Source organism: Emys orbicularis, chromosome 3 (genome assembly GCF_028017835.1).
Source record: "Emys orbicularis isolate rEmyOrb1 chromosome 3, rEmyOrb1.hap1, whole genome shotgun sequence".
In the NCBI taxonomy this organism is placed as follows: Eukaryota; Metazoa; Chordata; order Testudines; family Emydidae; genus Emys; species Emys orbicularis.
Genome location: NC_088685.1, coordinates 17,261,054 through 17,280,953, shown reverse-complemented (window position 1 = coordinate 17,280,953; position 19,900 = coordinate 17,261,054). Strand labels below are relative to the sequence as shown.

General features: G+C 43.4%; 1 protein-coding gene across 1 annotated transcript in view; it reads left to right on the top strand.

Annotated features, from left to right (window-relative positions):
* CLIC5 (chloride intracellular channel 5) overlaps window positions 1-16,651 on the top strand; it is a 118,362-nt gene extending 101,711 nt beyond the window's left edge. The window contains exons 6-7 of the mRNA XM_065401232.1: window positions 11,397-11,578; window positions 16,484-16,651. Of these exons, the coding sequence (XP_065257304.1) occupies window positions 11,397-11,578; window positions 16,484-16,651 (350 nt within the window). The remainder of the gene's footprint in view (window positions 1-11,396; window positions 11,579-16,483) is intronic.
* Window positions 16,652-19,900: the final 3,249 nt, after the last annotated feature.

The following is a 19,900-nucleotide window of genomic DNA, read 5'->3' as shown; positions in this document are numbered from 1 at the left end:
ATTTACACTCGTGTAAATGAGAGCAGAATTTGCCCATTGGGTGCACAGTAGAAAGAGAAACTTAAACATACAAGGAGCAATTTTCTTTGCTTAAATACTAGAACACAAGGGGTCCCCACAGCACTGTGACTGAAAGTTAGGCTGTGCACTTACACATTTTCTCTTGTTTTCCCCAGTACATTTCTGTACTTAGTGCTACTTTGTTGGTTCCAGAAGCATCTCTTGTTGTTTGATAAGTAAACAACACAGCATAGTCTGAGTAAACACACAGCAACCTAAATAGGGATGCCGGAGTGAAAATCTTGCATTATGAATAAATTCTGTGGCTTTATTACATTCAGGGCCTCATTCTTCTTTCACTACACTGGGGCAAATCAGGAGTCACTCCACTGAAATAAATGTAGTGACACCAGGATTAAAGTAGTGCCAATGAGGTCAGAATCAGGCCCTTTGGGAAGTGGTCTGGGAATGGGATGCATCTGTTTTTCCCTGCAGAGTGTAGATGTTTTGTGAAATACAAGTTAGCAGTTGTTTTACCTGGAGCAGCTACAGAACGGCGGCTTTACCTTTTGCCATCTCCTGGCCTTAAAACAAGTGCCAAACCATTGGAAGTGAACCCTTTTTAATCCATTCTTTAACTGCTTTCCAAGTCCTGTTTCCTCTGTTCAAAACAACCCTCTCTGTATATATTCCTGATGCTCTCTTCATATAGGTCCTGTAGGACCATTTGATTAAGTGTGTTTTACTCCTCCATTGTAATCCAGAGTAAGGACAAGTGAGCTAGGAATAAACTTGAATCTTCAGCCCAAAACTGGAACTGAATCAAATGTAAAGCTTTATGGAGACTTGAAAAAATTCACCAATCTTTCTTTTAAACGAATTTCAAATGCATCTATGCTACCTGGTTTTATCTAGGAATAAACCCAAAATACTGTGATAAAGCCTGTTTTTGTGATATTTTCAGCCTGGCTGAAAGTGGGAAACCTCACAAAAGAGTCTAATATTTCCAGGTTCAGATACATTGAAATAAGTTTCAAGGAAGCAGCCAAACTTTTTGATCCTTCTCTGACCCAAGCCTTTTATGGCTGGCTCCTCACTGCTCCTGACAACACAGACCCCAGTAGTAGAGACCCCGAGGTGAAAGTCCAGGGAGAGGAGATTGCAAAGTCATCTATGGGGGTTCAGCACAGCTGAAAAAGGGGGCAGCCGTCTATCTTAGATACGATATGGCCCCCATTATCAGAGCATCTCACAGTCCGTATTTAGTCTCACAACACACCTGGGAGGCAGAGCAGTGCTATTATCCTCGCTTTACAGATGGGCAACAGAGGCACAGAAAAACTACGTGACTTGCCCAAGGTCACGCAGAAAAGCTTGTAGAAGAGCTGGGAATTGAACATTGGTCTCCCAAGACTCAGATGAGCTCCTCACCCCTGGACCAGCCTTCTTCTGACTAAGGGCATTATGGGCAACCAGGGGAGGTGAAGTTTCTGCCCCGTCCTTCCACCAGCAGGGCTGCTATGCAGTGCTTGGAAACTGACAGTTTTGCCAAAGTGGCCCCAAGCCTTTGGAGAGTATGTCTGGCCATATCATCCTCATTGGCCTGTGACTGTGGAGTGAGCGGCAACATAAGGATGTAGGGTAACATTTTCAAAAGTGCCAAAGTGACTTAGACCCATTGACTTCTAATGAAATGCAGCCTTGTAAGTGCCTAAATCACTTGAAAAATGGGACATAGGCTCCAAAATCACGTCCGTGCTTTTCAAAAATTGTACCTTACATGTAATTACTGGCTTCATTAGGCACTGGAGATAGGAGGTGGGGACCGGTACTAAGGCACTTGTAGGAGAGAGAAAGAGAGTGCCTAGAAGAGAGAGCTCAGGAAAAGGGGATAGCATAGAAGAGAAAAGGAGACTTTAAACTAAGGGTATGCCTGTACTGTGATTGCAGCTCATGTAGGCATATCTGAGCCAGCTTTATTCTTGCTGACTTGGGTACCTGAGCAATGAAGCCACGGCAGTCTGAGGTCCAGCGCCCACTAGCCACCCAAGTAATTACCTAGCGTTCTGGGTGGGCTGGTGCAGCACATGCTGAAGCCCAGGCTGTCATGGTTTCACTGCTCCAGTACCCACGCTAGCTAGATTAAAGCTAGCTCAGGTATGTCTACACAAGTTGCAATCACATCCTGTGACTGCAGTGTAGACATATCCTAAGAAGCAAAGCAAATCAGGGCAAGATGCCTATCCCAGAATCAGCACAGTTGGCATAAATCGCATGCATTGTAATTAAAGATATATAGAAACAATAGAAAGAACGAAAATGAACTTTTTTTTTTTTTTAAGTGGAAGGCAAAAATATCCTCTGTGTACCACAGCAAAGGGCACATTGCAGTCTTAGTGCATCCATTTGTTAAAGGGTTAATCTAGCCAGTTAAAGGTTATAATACAGAGCTTACGCCTGTTTGGACGAGTGGGTGGGAGAGAGGGAGTTGACAATACGGATCCCTGGTCTTTAATCAGGCTGTTTGATTAGTAGAATTATATTATTTTCTTACCTTAAATTGCTGGTTCTAAGTTGTTTTTTCCTCTCCTGCCAGAAAACAGTATTGGATCTCTTCTAATATCAAACACCATGAATCTGGAAGTGATCAAGGAAGGTGGTTTATTTTCTTAAAGGAAAAATAAATCTCAGGTTGTTTGTGTGAGACTGCGAATATTTATGTGCTGTTCCCCCTTTTCCCTCATTGCATATTTCATCAAGTTCATTTGCGTGTGTTGTGGGATAAATCTTAATGGGGGGGGGAGGGTCGAAAAGAGCAATAAAAAGAAAAAGCATCAATCAGTTACCCAGGGTAGCTGCGGCAAGCACAACTCATTTTGTACACAGATCAAGCGAGTTTAACAAACTATGGGCTTGACAATTAAGGAACCTGCAGTTCTGCCAGGGTCATTCTGGGGTGGTTTCACGTGACAAATACAAAGGAATTCACATTGTTTTGTTTTGACAACTTAGAAGTTTTGTTGTCTCTGTGGTTTCAATGGTATTCTCTCATAGAAAGAGCCACATATATTGTACCCCTTAGGCCTTGATACCTCACGTTGTAATAAATACTAATTAAAGTCCTGATCCTGCAGTCAGATCCACAAAGGCTTAAGAACATGAGAACGGCTATACTGGGTCAGACCAAAGGTCCATCTAGCCCAGTATCCTGTCTTCTGACAGTGACCAGTGCCAGGTGCCCCAGAGGGAATGAACAGAACAGGTTATCATCAAGTGATCCATCCCCTGTCGCTCATTCCCAGCTTCTGGCAAACAGAGGCTAGGAACAGCATCCCTGCCCGTCCTGGCTAATAGCCATTGATGGACCTATCCTCCATGAAATTATCTAGTTCTTTTTTTAAACCCTGTTATAGTCTTGGCCTTCAACATCCTCTGGCAAGTAGTTCCACAGGTTGACTGTGTGTTATGTGAAAAATACTTCCTTTTGTTTGTTTTAAACCTGCTGCCTATTAATTTCATTTGGTGACTCCTAGTTTGCGTGTTGTGAGAAGGAGTAAATAACACTTCTTTATAAACTTTCTCCACACCAGCCATGATTTCATAGACCTCTATCATATCCCCCCTTAGTCATCTCTTTTCCAAGCTGAAAAGTCCCAGTCTTATTAATCTCTCCTCATATGGAAGCCGTTCCATACCCCTAATAATTTTTGTTGCCCTTTTCTGAAACTTTTCCAATTTCAATATATTTTTTTTTGAGATGGGGCGACCTCATCTGTATGCAGTATTCAAGATGTGGGCCTACCATGGATTTATATAGAGGCAATATGATACTTTCTGTCTTATTATCTATCCCTTTCTTAATGATTCCCAACATTCTGATCGCTTTTTTGACTGCCACTGTACATTGAGTGGATGTTTTCAGAGAACTATCCACAATGATAATAAGATCTCTTTCTTAAGTGGTAACAGCTAATTTAGACCCCATCATTTTATATGTATAGTTGGGTTTATGTTTTCCAGTGTGCATTACTTTGCATTTATCAATGCTGAATTTCATCTGCCATTTTGTTGCCCAGTCACCCAGTTTTGAGGGATCCTTTTGGAGCTCTTCGCAGTCTTCCTGGGACTTAACTATCTTGAGTAGTTTTGTATCATCTGCAAATTTTGCCATCTCACTGTTTACCCCTTTTCCCAGATCATTTATGAATATATTGAATAGGACTGGTTCCAGTGCAGACTCCTGGGGGACATCACTATTTACCTCTCTCCATTCTAAAAATTGACCATTTATTCCTACCCTTTGTTTCCTATCTTCTTACCAGTTACCAATCCATGAGAGGACCTTCCCTCTAATTCCATTACAGCTTACTTTGCATAAGAGCCTTAGGTGCAGGACCTTGTCAAAAGCTTTCTGAAAATCTAAGTACACTATATCCACTGGATCCCCCTTGTCCATATGCCTGTTGACCCCCTCAAAGAATTCTAGTAGATTGGTGAGGCATGATTTCCCTTTACAAAAACCATGTTGACTTTTCCCCAACAAATTAAGTTCATCTATGTGTCTGACAATTTTGTTATTTACTATAGTTTCAACCAGTTTGCCCGGTACTGAAGTCAGGCTTACTGTTCTGTAATTGTAGATTGGCGCTTAAATTCTTTGTCTGCCTGATTGTTTCTCTCAGGTCCAGCCTCGAGAGCTCCCTTATCAATGTTATAAAACTTCCTATCAATAATGCGGAACCATCATCATTATTTCTTCATTTCCGAAGTCCCTGTTATCAAGTATAAAAAAGAGCCAGATTTTCCTCTTCCTGTTTCTGGTGCAAAGCTGAAGTAAATCAATGGAGCTGCTACGGATTTATATTGGTGTAATTGAGACTAGAGAAGGTGACAAACAAAATAGCATGAAAACTGAATTTCAGCAGTTCATTAAGGAAAAAAAGGGAGTCTTGAATTTAGATCGAAAAAATAGCAGCTGAAGTTCACCAGAATCTCCCATAGGAAGGGCTGTATGAGACGGAGGTGCAAAGTGTGCAAAAATCACTATTTTCTATCAATCTTTTCTCTTCTCGGTTAAACTGGTGTAAATATGGAGTAAATTTGTTGGTTTTGTGGAGTTACTCCAGATTTATGCCTGTGTATCTGACAGCAGAATTTTGCCAATTACTGTTAACTTTTGTTACAGTCTTTATAATTCTGTGCATGTCAGGATTTGTTAATCTCATTGTTCAACACCGAGTAACCTTATCCTGCAAACAGGATATCACTGTAAATTTTGTATCATCAGCTAAACTGAACCTCGCCCTGTGTATTTGGCAGATGGTAATACGTGCATTAAATATTCTGTGGTTTCTCTGAGGTCGTAAAGTATTATTTCTCTGGCTTCTAAGCGCTGTTAGACAAAGTTGTGAAAAACTGTAAGGGGGTGGGACAGGAAAACTGCAAAGAATGGTGTGAAATTTTTTGCCGATCTCTTTTTGTATGATTGGCTGGATGAGGTGGCGTTCAGCGATCAATCAACGCTTAACACACTAGCAAAAGCTCGGCTTTCTTCTGTGTCTGGTACTCTGGTTCCAACTGGCTGTGCCTAACAACAAGAGCTTCACAGCACCCCACCCAGACTCTCCATCTGGAAAGCTTAGATTTTAAAAGTACAGTCCCTAATGCCATAGATGACACCGCAGGACCATAAGTGGAGTAAAATGTTCCTAGCTGGGTATGTTGTCCAGCATGAGGCACTGGGAAATAAAGGAGGTGGTGTCACCATGTATTTTATATCTGATTTCTGATGCAAGTGAACTTGGAACCTGTAGTTAGTTTGAATAGGTCACTCAGTGTGTAGGCACTGTGATCCCCAATGCTGGTTGTGCTTAGTGTTTTCATTGTCCATGCAGATGATGTATCTCAGTTGACACAGGTTTCCGTACTTGCCACGATAACCATGGGAATGGATTCCATTCACAGAGCTGTCCACACTCTGGATCTGGAGGTCTGGGAGGTGGTGATCGGGGGTAACATTTTCAAAAGCAATTAAGTGACGTTGGAGCCTAAGTCCCATTTTCAAAAGGGACTTAGGCACTTAAAACCCTAAATCGCATTGACTTTCATTGACACAGGCTTCTAAGAGACAGATTTTCAAAGGTATTTAGATACTTCATGATACAGATATGCACCAAGAGAATTAGGTGCATAGGCACTTTTGAAAATCTCACCAGGTGCCATTTGCATCTTTAGGCACCTAAATCCTTTAAAATCTGGGCCTAAGTGCCTATATTACTTCTGAAAATAAAACTTTGGCTCCTAATTCCCTTAGGAGCATTTTGAAAATTTTAACCCAGGTCTTTATCATGGACTGACCATTATCTCAGGGCACATCTTCACTACCCGCCGGATCGGCGGGTAGCAATCGGTCTACCGGGGATCGACTTATCGCATCTAGTGAAGACGTGATAAAATCGATCCCTGATGGCTCTACCGTCAACTCCGGAAATCCACCGCGGCAAGAGGCGGTAGCAGAGTCGACGGCGGCGCGGCAGCAGTCGACTTGCCGCCGTCCTCACAGCCAGGTAAGTCGACCTAAAATACGCCACTTCAGCTACGCTATTCACGTAGCTGAAGTTGCGTATCTTAGGTCGACCCCCCGCTGTAGTGTAGACCTAGCCTCAGTCAGTTTGGGGTTGGGGCAGTTCTCTCCTGGTGGAATAACAGATCTGGATTGATGGTCCACAACTGAATTATAATGAAACTAAGGCTTACAGAGGCTAATTCACTTGCCCAAGGTCACACAACAAGTTATGGTCACAATTCTCACACCAGGATATATATTGCTCCCCCATTGATTTTAGTGAGAAATTCTGGGATCCTGCAAGGACCAAATAGAGCCCCTGAATTAGAACACAGATCTACTGATGCCCACTACTGTGGTTATTCTACTATGCAAATGGCTTGTAAGGGCTGGTCTACACTGGGGGGGGGATCGATCTAAAATACGCAACTTCAGCTACGTGAATAGCGTAGCTGAAGTCGAAGTATCTTAGATCGATTTACCTTGGGTCCTCATGGCGCGGGATCGACGGCCGCGGCTCCCCCGTCGACTCCACTCGCTCCGGTGGAGTTCCGGAGTCGACGGGGAGCGCGTTCGGGGATCGATATATCGCGTCTTAACGAGACGCGATAATCGATCCCCGATAAATCGATCGCTACCCGCCGATACGGCGGGTAGTCTGGATGTACCCAAAGTATGAAGAGGTTAAAGTGCCCTGGAGAATTCACATACATGTTATTTTCTACTCTCACCAACAGGCATCACTCCAGCCATTGCTTCTGAGAGAGCCTTAAGACACATTGATACAGTGATAGCAGCAAGAGAAATGAATGCGTTCCAGAAAAGAGCCACATTAAAAACACCTTACCCCTGCCCTGTCTTTATAAACACACCTATCTGACTCTATAGTCTAGCATACAACGCACTTAATGCATTTTCCCAGTGTTGTGCAATACCTTCTTCTCATATTGGAAATATAAAACAGATGATCTAGCAAAACCAAAGATTTTATTGGGTTGTCAGGGGATACGGGAGAATGCTCAGTGTTAAGCCAGTTTTCAAAAATCCAAGTGAGCTAAATTGAGTTAAATCGGAATAATTCAATTCCATTGTCTCCAAATGAGTTCACTATAAGAGAATATTATCTGGTGCTGACCGGGAGAAAGAAAACTTTCTGTTCAACAGGTGTTATGGGTCAAAACAAAAAGAGATTGCAAAATATTTCCATTGTTGCCACATGAGGGTATATTAAACGGCATGTCCTTATTACCTTTCAATATGAGCTGTGTAGCAGAACACAGCTGCAGGCGATTACAGACAATAATGCCAGAATCTGACAGTAGAATGTCAGTGTCAAAATTAAATTTGGGAGATTAAATAAGGGATGGCAACACTTTTGTTTTATAGATGGCAACACTTCAGTCATTTTAGAGTCTTTGCTTTCAGACATGAAATTCTAACCTTCCCGAACATGTTTGCTGGGGCCGGGAGGGTTCGGTTGGGATTGTAGTTTCTCAGTCCTAACAATAAGGCCATGATGATTCTCCACTATGTCCGAGCGTGGCAGCAACAGAGCGCTGGTGTGGTTCCTTGATCCATGGCCAGCAGACCCTGGTGGAAGTGAGAGCAACAGGCAGCCTACTTTAACTTCCACCACTGGCATAAGGTCTGTAATGGATATTATGCCGGTGGAAGATCAGGCATAGTGATGCTCTCCTCCATCCTGAATGCCCTTGAAACACATCATCTCTGCCCTCATGCCAGGGATGGAGGTGTGGCTGATGCCAGAGGTGATAGAGTCACTTGTGTCAGCTTTCTGCTCGTGGAGTTCCCCATGTCAAGGTGAATTCTTCAGCTGTTTTAAGGCCAATTTTACTCCTGGGGGAATTCTGCACCATTGCGCATGTGCAGAATTTATATCCCTTGCAGATTTCTTCATTTCCCCACAGAAAAATGACTTTCTGATGGGGAAGCAAATGGAAGCCACAAGAGTGGTCATTCGACCCTCCCCAGCAGTATGTTTCTGGTGCCCAGGGCAGCAAGCAGAGAGGTAAATCTCTGTGGAGGAGGGGGTGGGACTGGGGAAGACCCGGCTGGTGGCTCCTACCCTGTGCCAGACTCAGCTGCTAGTCCCGGCTGGGATGAGGAGGACAGGACTTCCTCTTCCCCTACACGGGATCCAAGGCTGTGTCAGACCCACCCCCAGATTTTCCCCCCGGCTAGGAGGAAGTGCTGCAAACTCCCTCACTGCCCCCCCTCCTCCACGCGCTTCCTGCACTCATCGCTCAGCTGCAGGGGGAGGGATCACTGTACAGGGAGCTGCTCACTCATCCACTAACCCCTTTGCATCCAGACCCCCTCATACCCAGACCCTCCTGCCGAGCCTCACCCCCCGCACCCAGAACCCCCCTGCACCTGGACCACCCCAACAAGCCACCCGCACCCGCATCCCCACCCTACCGAGCCTCAACCAGCTGCACCTGGATCCCCACCCCACTGAGCCCCACTCCCCTCACACCCAGAGCCCCCCCCACTGATCCCCCCCACACGCAGATCCCCCGCTGAGTTCTATCCCCCCACACCCAGAGCTACCCCCACTGAGCCCCAACCACCTTCACTTGGACCCCCCTGCAGAGTCCCATTACCTTTGCACCCAGAACCCTCCAACAAGCCCCTGTGCATCCAGATCCCCCCCACACTGGATCACCCACTGAGCCGCCCACACCCAGATTGCCCCACAGAACCCTCTCAACCCACACCTGGATCCCCCCACACTAATCCCCTCCACACTTGAATCATGCCTTGCTGAGCCTGCCAGCCCACACCTGGTGCACCTGGCACAGAGGGGCAGGGCCCTGGGGTGTTTCTGGGGCAGGCCCAGTCCTTGCACTGTGTCAGGGTTGGGTGCAGCCTCACTTCTGAGTGTGTGTCCCGGGGGGGGAGTTGTATAGTGATCTCCAACCTCTGTGCAGCCAGTGGCCTGTGCTCCCCAATGCCATACTGGAGCCTCCACATTTATTTGAGAAATAAAATTTGCAGAATTTTAAAATATTGTGTGCAGAATTTTTAATTTTCTGGCACAGAATTTTTTATTTTTTGGTGCAGAATGCCCTCAGGAGTACCCTTTGCACCACATAAGATGGGTTTAAAGACCTAGTTCTGAAAATACTTCTGCACATACTCCTGGGGGAATTCTTCATTCATTGTCTACGTCTACATTTGAGTTGGCAGGTGTGATTCCCGGTTTGCATAGACATACCCACTAGCTAAGACTAGCAGTATAGCCACGGTAGCATGGGAGGTAGTTCAGGCTAGCTGCCTGCATACGTACCCACCCAGACACCCTGGGTACATACTTGGGTGGTTACCCAAAGCTGCTCCGTGTGCTACCTAGGCTACATTGCTATTTTTAGTGTGCTAGCTCGAGCAGAGCTAGTGCTGGTATGTCTCCACCAGCTGGGAATCACACCTCCCAGCACAAATGTAGACGTAAGCATTAAGTAAAGTAGCTCACAGGTGTAAAATGGTGCCTAAAAGTGTAATGCTTCAGAGCCACATCTGGTGTAAATCAGCTGAGGTTCTGGCCCTTATCCTCATTGGGGCCATATTGTTATTTTGCACATTATACATTATCAATTATTTGTATTACCAAAGCGCCTAGTGGTGGACCAGGACCCGCTTTGTGCTAGGTGCTGTACAAACCCAGAACAAAAAGATGGCCCCTGTCCCAGAGAGTTTTCAATCCAAGTAATAACTTGCAAACTTCTACTCACTCACCTGGGGCAAATACACTGTTTGTGATGGATGAGTAAAATATCTGTAATTTGTTCATTCTGATGATGGTGAAGTGTAGACACAGAGATCTTGCACCTGGGCTGATGTTTTTGCTGGAGAATTTGGCACTTTTGTTATATGTTATATCTTGTCATCATTTTGAGTGCAGAACTCCCACTGGAGTCAAAAGGAATTTATTGTGTGGGGAAGGACTGACTGCGGGATTTAGCCTTTAGTAAGTCTTAAAGTGAAAGGTCCAAATTCTCCTCTCTGCTGGGCAACCCCTTTGAAATCGACTGAAAGGGGTACTTGACCCCAATTCAATTCTGAAATGGGAAGAGGTTTGAAACTGGCTGGATATCATAAGTGTTTTGTGTGGCATCACATTTCACTGTTGTCAAACTGCTTTCATTTCAATTACACTGTATCTTCTAAGTGACTGGGAGAACGTCAACATAGCACTATGATTGGCATCTTCTGAGACATTCCTACCACCTTAAATGAATTTACATGAAAGAAAAAATGAGCGTGAAGTACTGAACCAGGTTTGATATTAATGGCAATACTGTAGAGCTAGAATAGTGCTATTGGAATTGGGGAGCTCCAATTCATTGACCTTCTTTGCTGGATGTTCAATAATAACAGTGTGAGGGGGATACAGGGGCATCGCCCAGTCCATGTACATGGTCATTCGCCCCATACTATCTACAGCTGTTCTACCTACCTTGAGATCCAATGGCTGCAGTGCACCAAAAACACAGCCTAGGATCAGCGCGGTGTGGGAACATCATGACCGCACCTCCTTTCCTCCTTCCAGGGTCCCTTTTTTGTTGCTATACTGTTAGGAGGGAGGGCTGTACCTAAGAGCCACCTGTGTCACTGGAAAACTAGGTCTAGCCTGGGGCAATCCTTATGTAGCTGCTTATAGTCAGATTCCACTGGAGATACAGCACAAACAGAACCCCACACCAGAGCATCTGGCCTTAGCTTCGTAAGTATGGTCATGGGCAGTGTTAACGAGAGTGTTTCTAAGCCTTTCTTTCTTCCCACCCACCTATTTATTTATTTATTGACAAAGGCCTTGAGAGAGGTTTGACAAAGGCTTTAAAGAAGCTGGATGACTATCTGAACACCCCTCTCCCTGAAGAAATCGATGCAGACAGCACTGAAGAGGAGAAAGTGTCTAAACGCAAGTTTCTGGATGGGGATGAGCTGACGCTTGCTGATTGCAACCTTCTGCCCAAACTTCATGTTGTTAAGGTAAAAGGCTTCATCTGATGGATAAGCAAATCTGCTCTGACAGTAAAGTGCTCAAGTCTGTAAACCTGAACTATCCTAGAAATGCTATAGCTCTATCTGCCAGTCCCTTCTTTTCTATAGGCAAGAGCCTGGTCTATAAATAGTTTGTAAGGTCCTACGATCTTGGCCAAAAGTGCAAAGAAAATTAAACAAGATCTAAAAAGACTCTTTGATTGTAAAGAGGAAGAAACACTGGATAGAATGTGCATTAATGTGAGGCTCCCGCTCATCTCCAGTGCACTGTGAGGTGGGCAGAATAGGCTGGGGTATTGCATGGTACTTCCTAGCTCCCTAGAGACTCCATCTCTCACTATTCACTAGTCTGGGTCAGCAAGTATATGGTTTTTGGGTTCTATGGGATGTATGCCACAACTCAGGTAGAGCAAACAGGACTCCCCCCTTTGGCAGCCAAGCGTAAGTCTAGCAGGTGCATTAACAGGATATGGGGCCTGCTGAGCGGCCAGATCCCTTCCTCTGAAGTAAAAGGGAGGTGGTCGATTAAATTCACTAGATCTCTCCTTCACAGCATTATCTGCCCCACTGCTGGTAGATGTCAAAGGGGTCAGAGCAAGCTGAAGTTCTCCTCTCTGCCAGATACTGTTGGGCTGGTGGAGTCCAATTCTCCAACCTCAAGAATATACATAGTAGGGGAAGGACCAGGGTTAGGGACTAAGGACCTCTCTGGCACATAGTGACCAGGGAAAGAGGAAGGGCTTGAGGCCAATATATATACAGCTTTCTTCTTTCCCTAGTGTCTGGGTTTGCAGGGAGGAAAGAGCAGAAGCTTGTGCTAGCTGGAGCTATTAGAAACACACCAGCATATCTCACAGCTAATACCGTACAGGCCAGTTTGCTTTTAATTTGGACTATTTAAAAATATTTTGTCTTTAATCTTTTGCACTTGTTGCACTCTGTCACTGTATTTCCTTTTTGTTTCTTCACGTTGGTATAAAATCACACCTGGCTCTCTCAACTAAACCGCACATCTCCTTGGACTGATTATCTTGCCAATGCCCCTGTCTCCCTCATTCTGCACTCCCAGCCCCCCACACATTGGTTTTATAAAATAGGGTTGTATAAGCGTTGTGATCTTTTGGCTTCCCTTGATAGGAAGTGTATTTTTAAAGCTAGCTACCATGACAGCTGCAAACCCTCGACATCCAGATTCTTTCTTTCCACTGGACTATTTTATAAATTATTTTTTATTTTTTCTGACTATTGTGTGTATATGCATGATCAAGTAGCACTACATATGTATAAAAAAATGCTTACCACTTAGGATATGTCTACACTACGATTAAAAACCCACAGCTGGCCTGTGCCAGCTGACTCGGGCTCCCGGGGCTATTTCATTGCATTGTAGACATTCGGGCTTGAGCTAGAGCTGGGTTCTAGAACCGGGTGAGCCGGTAGGGTCCCAGAGCTCAGGCTGCAGCCTGAGCCCGAACGTCTACAGCAGAATTAAACAGTCCCACAGCCTGAGCCCTGCAAGCCCGAGTCAACTGGCACTGGCCAGCTGCAGGTGTGTAACTGCAGTGTAGACATACTTATAGTGCTTTTCTCCACAGATCTTAAAGCACTGTACAATAGGGGCTAAGCATAATTTGCCCCATTTTTTATAGATGGGGAAACAGACACAGAGAGCTTGAAGTGACTTGTCCAATGTCACACAGTGAGTCAGTAGCAGATCCCGGATTAGAACCCCAGGTCTCCTTCACTCTGAGTTTTACCCTATGCATCCATTCCCACCCATGTATAACCTAAGAAGAGCTGTTCAGATGTACCAGCTGTTCAGCTGGTATTTCACATAGCAAAGTTAACAATGAAAGGTAGCTCTGGGATCCAGGGTTTAAGATGCAGAATGGTCACTGGTGGAGTGCAAAGGATATACATCATTCTCTCTTCTAAGTGCTGTATTTATTCAATTTATCAGATTACATGTTTCTTCAGAAAAAAACAAGTACCTGGTAGACATTGGCAAGCCAGGAGCTAGAAAGTGGAGCCAAGTCATGCATCCACCTTGGCTCCATGAGTGAAAACATAAGCTAAGCCATGGTGAGCGCTGACTGTACAAATATAAAAAGAGAACACAGAATATGATGCCTAAATCACTTACACAAGTAATGTGATAATATTCTCACTGGTTTGGCACTTTCTCTGGCTCATCTTCCCTCATGGAGGCATAGCCAGACATTTTAATGCTAATGCTTAAAGCTTTCATTGTGTGGCCCATTGCTAGTTCCCATCTCCTTAAGGCAAAATGAAAGATCGGTAAACAGATCTTGTAGAATTATAAATCTCTTATCGACGTGCATAGCTGCAGCCTATTGTCCTAGGTCTGTTTTACAGACACAAGAAAAAGGATGTTCTCATTTGGTTAAAGACTTCCATTGGAAATCGTGTGCATCTCAACCTAAATTGATGAGTGGGTTCTATCTTCTATGTTCACTTGTGAAACACTTCTGAAAGGAGTGGGGTTGCATAGATGCAACTTAGAAATGGATTTTGCCTAGAGTATGCCAAAGGGATCCTGGTAATAAGAATAAACCATAATCCCTTCTAAGAACAGAGCTGTCCTGAAAAACCTGAGATGGATGGAAACTCTAATAAGTACTTTAGAAAACAGAGGGGAGCTGTACAGTACATATGGATGTAATTCCCTTTATGCTCAGCTGTAACTTTACAGTCATAAAAACTAGAGATGGGAAAGACCCAATAAATTAACTAATCCTTCCAGCCCAATCAATTTGTCCATTCTGTCACTGCAGGATTGTTACATACAGTGTATTATGAAATTCATTGCCCAATCAGGACGAAAGGCCCCAGTCTAGCAAGGTACTTAAGCATGTATCTAACCTTAAGCAATGAGTTAGTCCCATTGATTATATACGTATTACAAGTAAGGCATGTGGTTAAGTAACTTGCTGAATCAAGGCCTAAATGTCTTTAATGGTTGGGCTTCTACAGAGATTTCCAGTCTAATAAATCTCAGAGATAGGAAACTTCCTGATACACAGATGTATTTTCCCAGTTCACACCAATACTCCTAGTTCAATCAGCCTGAGATATTACTAAGGCACCTAGTTCTTGGTATCTAAGTCATGGTGCCCTGTACCATTCTGAACAGATATTTCCCCTCCTCGTTGTGTATATCTTTCCAATGTTTGTAGATGGTTATATCCCCTGCCATGATTGTTCGACCAAGCAATACGTTTCATTTTTTTAAGTCTTTTCTCAGTTCACACCCTTTAAACCATCTACCTTTTAAAGTGTCATCCGACCAGGCTTCTTCTCTGATAATGCCATTCCAGGGAGCACAGCTGTTAGAGGGGATGTTCATAGGAATGAGGGAAAAAACCATGGTGGCGCCTGTTGGGTTTTTGGATACAGTACTTGCTAGTACTTAGTCAGGATTTGGCATCAGTTACCACACAGTGGTATTGGACTTCTTTTACTGCTTGTCTACACAAACACTTAGTTTGCAGCAAGCTGGGGTGTAACTCTATCCCACACTAGTCTGCTACGCACTAAGAGTCCACATGTACCCTGCTGCCACACACTAAAAGTTCCTAGTACACTTTAATTTACCCCTCTTTCAAAGCAGGGAAGCTCAAAGCACACTTTTAGTGGATGGCAGCCTGGACCACATGGATACTTAGTGTGCAGCAGGCTAGCATGGGGTAGGGTTACACTCCCAGCTTGCTGCAAACTAAGTGTTCGTGTAGACAAGCCCTGAGACTAGGTACTGTATTTGCATGGTAATGGTCAGGAAATGTTGACCTTTTGATGGCTTGTACTATAGGACCCTGCCCATTTTGACTTCCTTGTCTGTTGTGTAACAAAAAGAATGAAGTTCTATTAAGGACTATAAAAGGGTTTAAAAAAAAAGAAAGGGATCTAGGGGTTGTAGTTGACCACAAGCTAAATATGAGTCAACAGTGTGATGCTGTTGCAAAAAAAGCAAACATGATTCTGGGATGTATTAACACGTGTGTTGTGAGCAAGACACGAGAAGTCATTCTTCCGCTCTACTCTGCGCTGGTTAGGCCTCAACTGGAGTATTGTGTCCAGTTCTGGGCACCACATTTCAAGAAAGATGTGGAGAAATTGGAAAGGGTCCAGAGAAGAGCAACAAGAATGATTAAAGGTCTTGAGAACATGACCTATGAAGGAAGGCTGAAAGAATTGGGTTTGTTTCGTTTGGAAAAGAGAAGACTGAGAGGGGACATGATAGCAGTTTTCAGGTATCTAAAAGGGTGTCATAAGGAGGAGGGAGAAAACTTGTTCACCTTAGCCTCTAAGGATAGAACAAGAAGCAGTGGGCTTAAACTGCAGCAAGGGAGGTTTAGGTTGGACATTAGGAAAAAGTTCCTAACTATCAGGGTGGTTAAACACTGGAATAAACTGCCTAGGGAGGTTGTGGAATCTCCATCTCTGGAGATATTTAAGAGTAGGTTAGATAAATGTCTATCAGGGATGGTCTAGACAGTATTTGGTCCTGCCATGAGGGCAGGGGACTGGACTCGATGACCTCTCGAGGTCCCTTCCAGTCCTAGAATCTATGAATCTATAAAAGAGAACTAGATAAATTCATGGAGGTTAAGATAAATTCATGGAGATTAGCCAGGATGGGTAAGGAATGGTGTCCTTAGCCTCTGTTTGGGGGCTGGAAATGGATGGCAGGAGAGAGATCATTTGATCATTACCTGTTAGGTTCACTCCCTCCGGGGCACCTGGCATTGGCCACTGTCGGAAGACAGGATACTGGGCTGGATGGACCTTTGGTCTGACCCAGTGGGGCCATTCTTATGTTCTTAAGTTTAAAAGCCTAAAACCAGCAAGTTTCTTTTTTTGTCTTTGCTCTAGATTGTAGCTAAGAAATACCGCAACTATGAGTTCCCAACAGAGATGATGGGGCTATGGCGATACCTGAAGAATGCTTATGCCAGGGATGAATTCACCAACACCTGTGCTGCGGACAAAGAAATTGAGCAAGCTTATGCAGATGTGGCCAAGCGGCTCAGCAAATCCTAACTGACATCAGCAAGGGCTCAGTATCCCCAGTTCACAGACTCCTCTCCTTGTTGCCTTAGGATATATTCTTCATCATGTTTCTGGTTGGTATCCCCATGACTTCAGCTGTTAAAGTGTATTGGTCAGGGCCAAATCTGCCTCTCCCTAGAGAAAACATAAGGCAATAGCAGGGGGGTAAAAAACCCTCTGGAATCTGAACCCAAGAGCTGGAGCAAGTATTATTATTGGCAATCATCAGTATTTGAAACTATTCATCTTTTTTTTTTTTTTTTTGGAATATCAGCCACCTATTTTATTGGGAACTTTAAAAAATAGGATATTTAGCTGAAAATTTCAAGTAGATGAGTTAGGAATGTACAGAACTGGTTCTTCTCTGGCCCTTTTCAAGGACACTTTTTTCTGATGTGATCTATCCAAAATAACACTGCTAGTGGGAACCTTGAGGTAGTAGGAACGAGGTGTGTATGAAAGCAAAAAGAGTTTGACCCTAAGGGAGAAATTTTCTTAGCAGGTATATATTCAGAAACCTCTGTTTTAATGGGGCTGGAGGAGGTTATAAGATGCTCATTACTGATGTGGCGCTAGTGAGGAAAGCATCAGTGAATATGTCAAACTTGCAGATGCTGCTGGGCATATGATTTGCATATTTCCACTTCATCCAAATCATAAAAGGAAAAGAGAATGAGAGATGAACTGGGCAGTTCTTGGAACAGCAGAGCTGATACCCAAAAGCCCACTGGCTCTCTGGGGGGACATGCTCAGATGCTGTAGTGATAGGGGCCATATAATTACCCTGTTACGTAGAAAGAATCCTCACAGCTAGCTGACTCATTTTAGATATTCTCAACTTAACTGTATATTTGCCAGCTTATTTAGATTGGGAGCCAGTGGTGGGAGTGGAAATCTGTTGCCTCGTATGAACGCTAGATTGGGGAGAAATACCCAATTTATTTTTGAGCTTTTGAAATTGATCACCTTTCAAAGTTCATCTCCCATTCTAGAGAGCAGGTTGGCCTGAAAACCTTAAGGAGGATGAGCTAGAAGGGAGACCTGAAGCAGAGAATCTCCCACTCCTAGCCAGAAGGTTGGCAAGTATACCAGCACAAATGCACAATGGCTTTGTCCCACTCGTTTCCTGCTTCATATCACTGCTGTTTAAATGACCCTTCTGACTGTGCACTAGGGCTGTTTTCCGAAGCGATTACCAGTAGTTTGTGCTATGGGCAGCCATTGTATGAACAGATCTGCTTAGTACTGATCACTTTATTGGTGAATTACTTTAAGAAATTAAGAGCGACAATTCTTTTGTATGAAATATAAAAGACTGAGCTGCCTTAGCTAGCTATATATCAGGGAGAGGAAGGCTCCCAATCTTCATCAAATCTGGAGATGTATAGTTGTTTGAAAAGATAAAATAAAATTGAACTCTAGCACTCTTTATCAGACCCCTGCTCCTGTATGAAACCGCAGTGACCTCAGTGGGACTCCACACTGGCAAACCCTTAAATGGGGGAACCCAGGATCAGGCCCTTGTTTGCAATTAGAAAGCTAGTGGACTGGAGACAACTTATAAGGCCAGAATCTGCTCTGTTACATGGATGTAGATCTAGAGTAATTCCAGTGACTTTGGTGGAGTTACTCTGCATTCACACCAGCACAGCTGAGAACAGAATCTTGCCCATCGAATGATGACATTTATGGCTGACTGCACTATTGCACAGAGCAGTCAATTTGTTCTGAACTTTCCAAAACCTTGGAAGAAAGTCCATGAGCTCCCTAGTCTTCCCTCAGAATGGGCTATTTAAACAAGCAAAGGCTCACATTCTTTACAATGTTGCTGAGAAATTAACTGGCTCTGAGAGCACTAGTAACAGCCAGCAAAATACAATGAGATTAGAAGAGTCCGCACATGCACATGTGGCTCATTAAAAATGTGTCTTCATAAAATAACCAGATTGGAATTATTTGTATATTTAAAAAAAAAATTAAGATATTTAATTATTTATTTTGATTGATTAAATTCTTTCTTTCTTTCTTCTCAGCATATTGGTTGAGCTGACTCACTCTGTAAGACTGTTATAACCAAGGCTCTGCAAATTTAGTTTGTAATGAACAGTGGTTTCCTGTGTCTGATTAATGGCCATTTTGGATTTTTTTTCACTATGGCTTGGCTACCAGAACTCCAGCTGACCAAGACTGCACTTTTCTCAATCATCATTTAACAGTTTTTTTTTTAAATCAGAGGCTTTGTCTAATCAGAGTTATGTGTGAACTGTGAATAAAGAAGTAGAAAGAGGATGCAGCTTGCTGTTCTGTGCATATTTTACTTGGCTCCTTTAAGAAGTTCACACAAACAGACAGTGGGTCTCAGGCAGGGTTAGGTGAACCAGTTCAGGAGATATACCAATTTCTGCTTTTCCTGTGTGAACTTTCATCCATTTCTTGAACCAAATTTGAACAAAACCTCTTAAGGTTCTGAAATGTTCTAATACAGTTTGCTTTCATTTTAATTAAAAACAGCTCCATACCAAAATCGCTAGATCTGAACACCCTCAAAGTAGAGCTGGTTTTAAAATTTTCCTTCTAAAATGTTGTTGGTTGTTTTTGTTTTTTTAGTGGAAAATGGCTTTTCAATGCAATGGACATCTTTATGAGAAAATTTCCATAGTCTCTGAACATTTTTGCAATTCTGTTATAAAAATTCAAAATCCCCAAACCACAATTTGTTTCGGTTTTCAGCAACTAAGACTAAATTTTATTTATTTAGTAAGTTAGTTTTGGTTTTTCAATGTTAACATGAAAAATCAAAATCAGTTAAAATGGGAAAAATGTTTTCAATCAATTTTTCACACAGAAAATTTAAAAAAAACCCACCCATCTTCTGACTAGCTTTATGTCAAATTTTGTAGGAGGTTCAAATCTGGATCTGGATCCTAATTTTGCACCTCATCCCTAACTCAATAATGGGCTGACCCAAAACTTTGGATCAAACCCTCCTGAACTTTGAGTGAGTTTGAAATTCAGACCCTTGTTCTCAAGTCTGTAATTTTTGCACATCTTTGTGCTTCTTGGCTCAAAATATGACCAGTAAAAAGAAATACTGGAAATCCATATAGAAGATTGTGCTGTTAAGATTTCCAACCCCCTTCTCTAGACCCAGAAGGTTCAGATAAGCTTCTTTTTACCATCACCAGTGAGATTTTAAAGAGCTCCAGAACGCCTCTACTCAAGGCATTTTTGTGGCCTTCC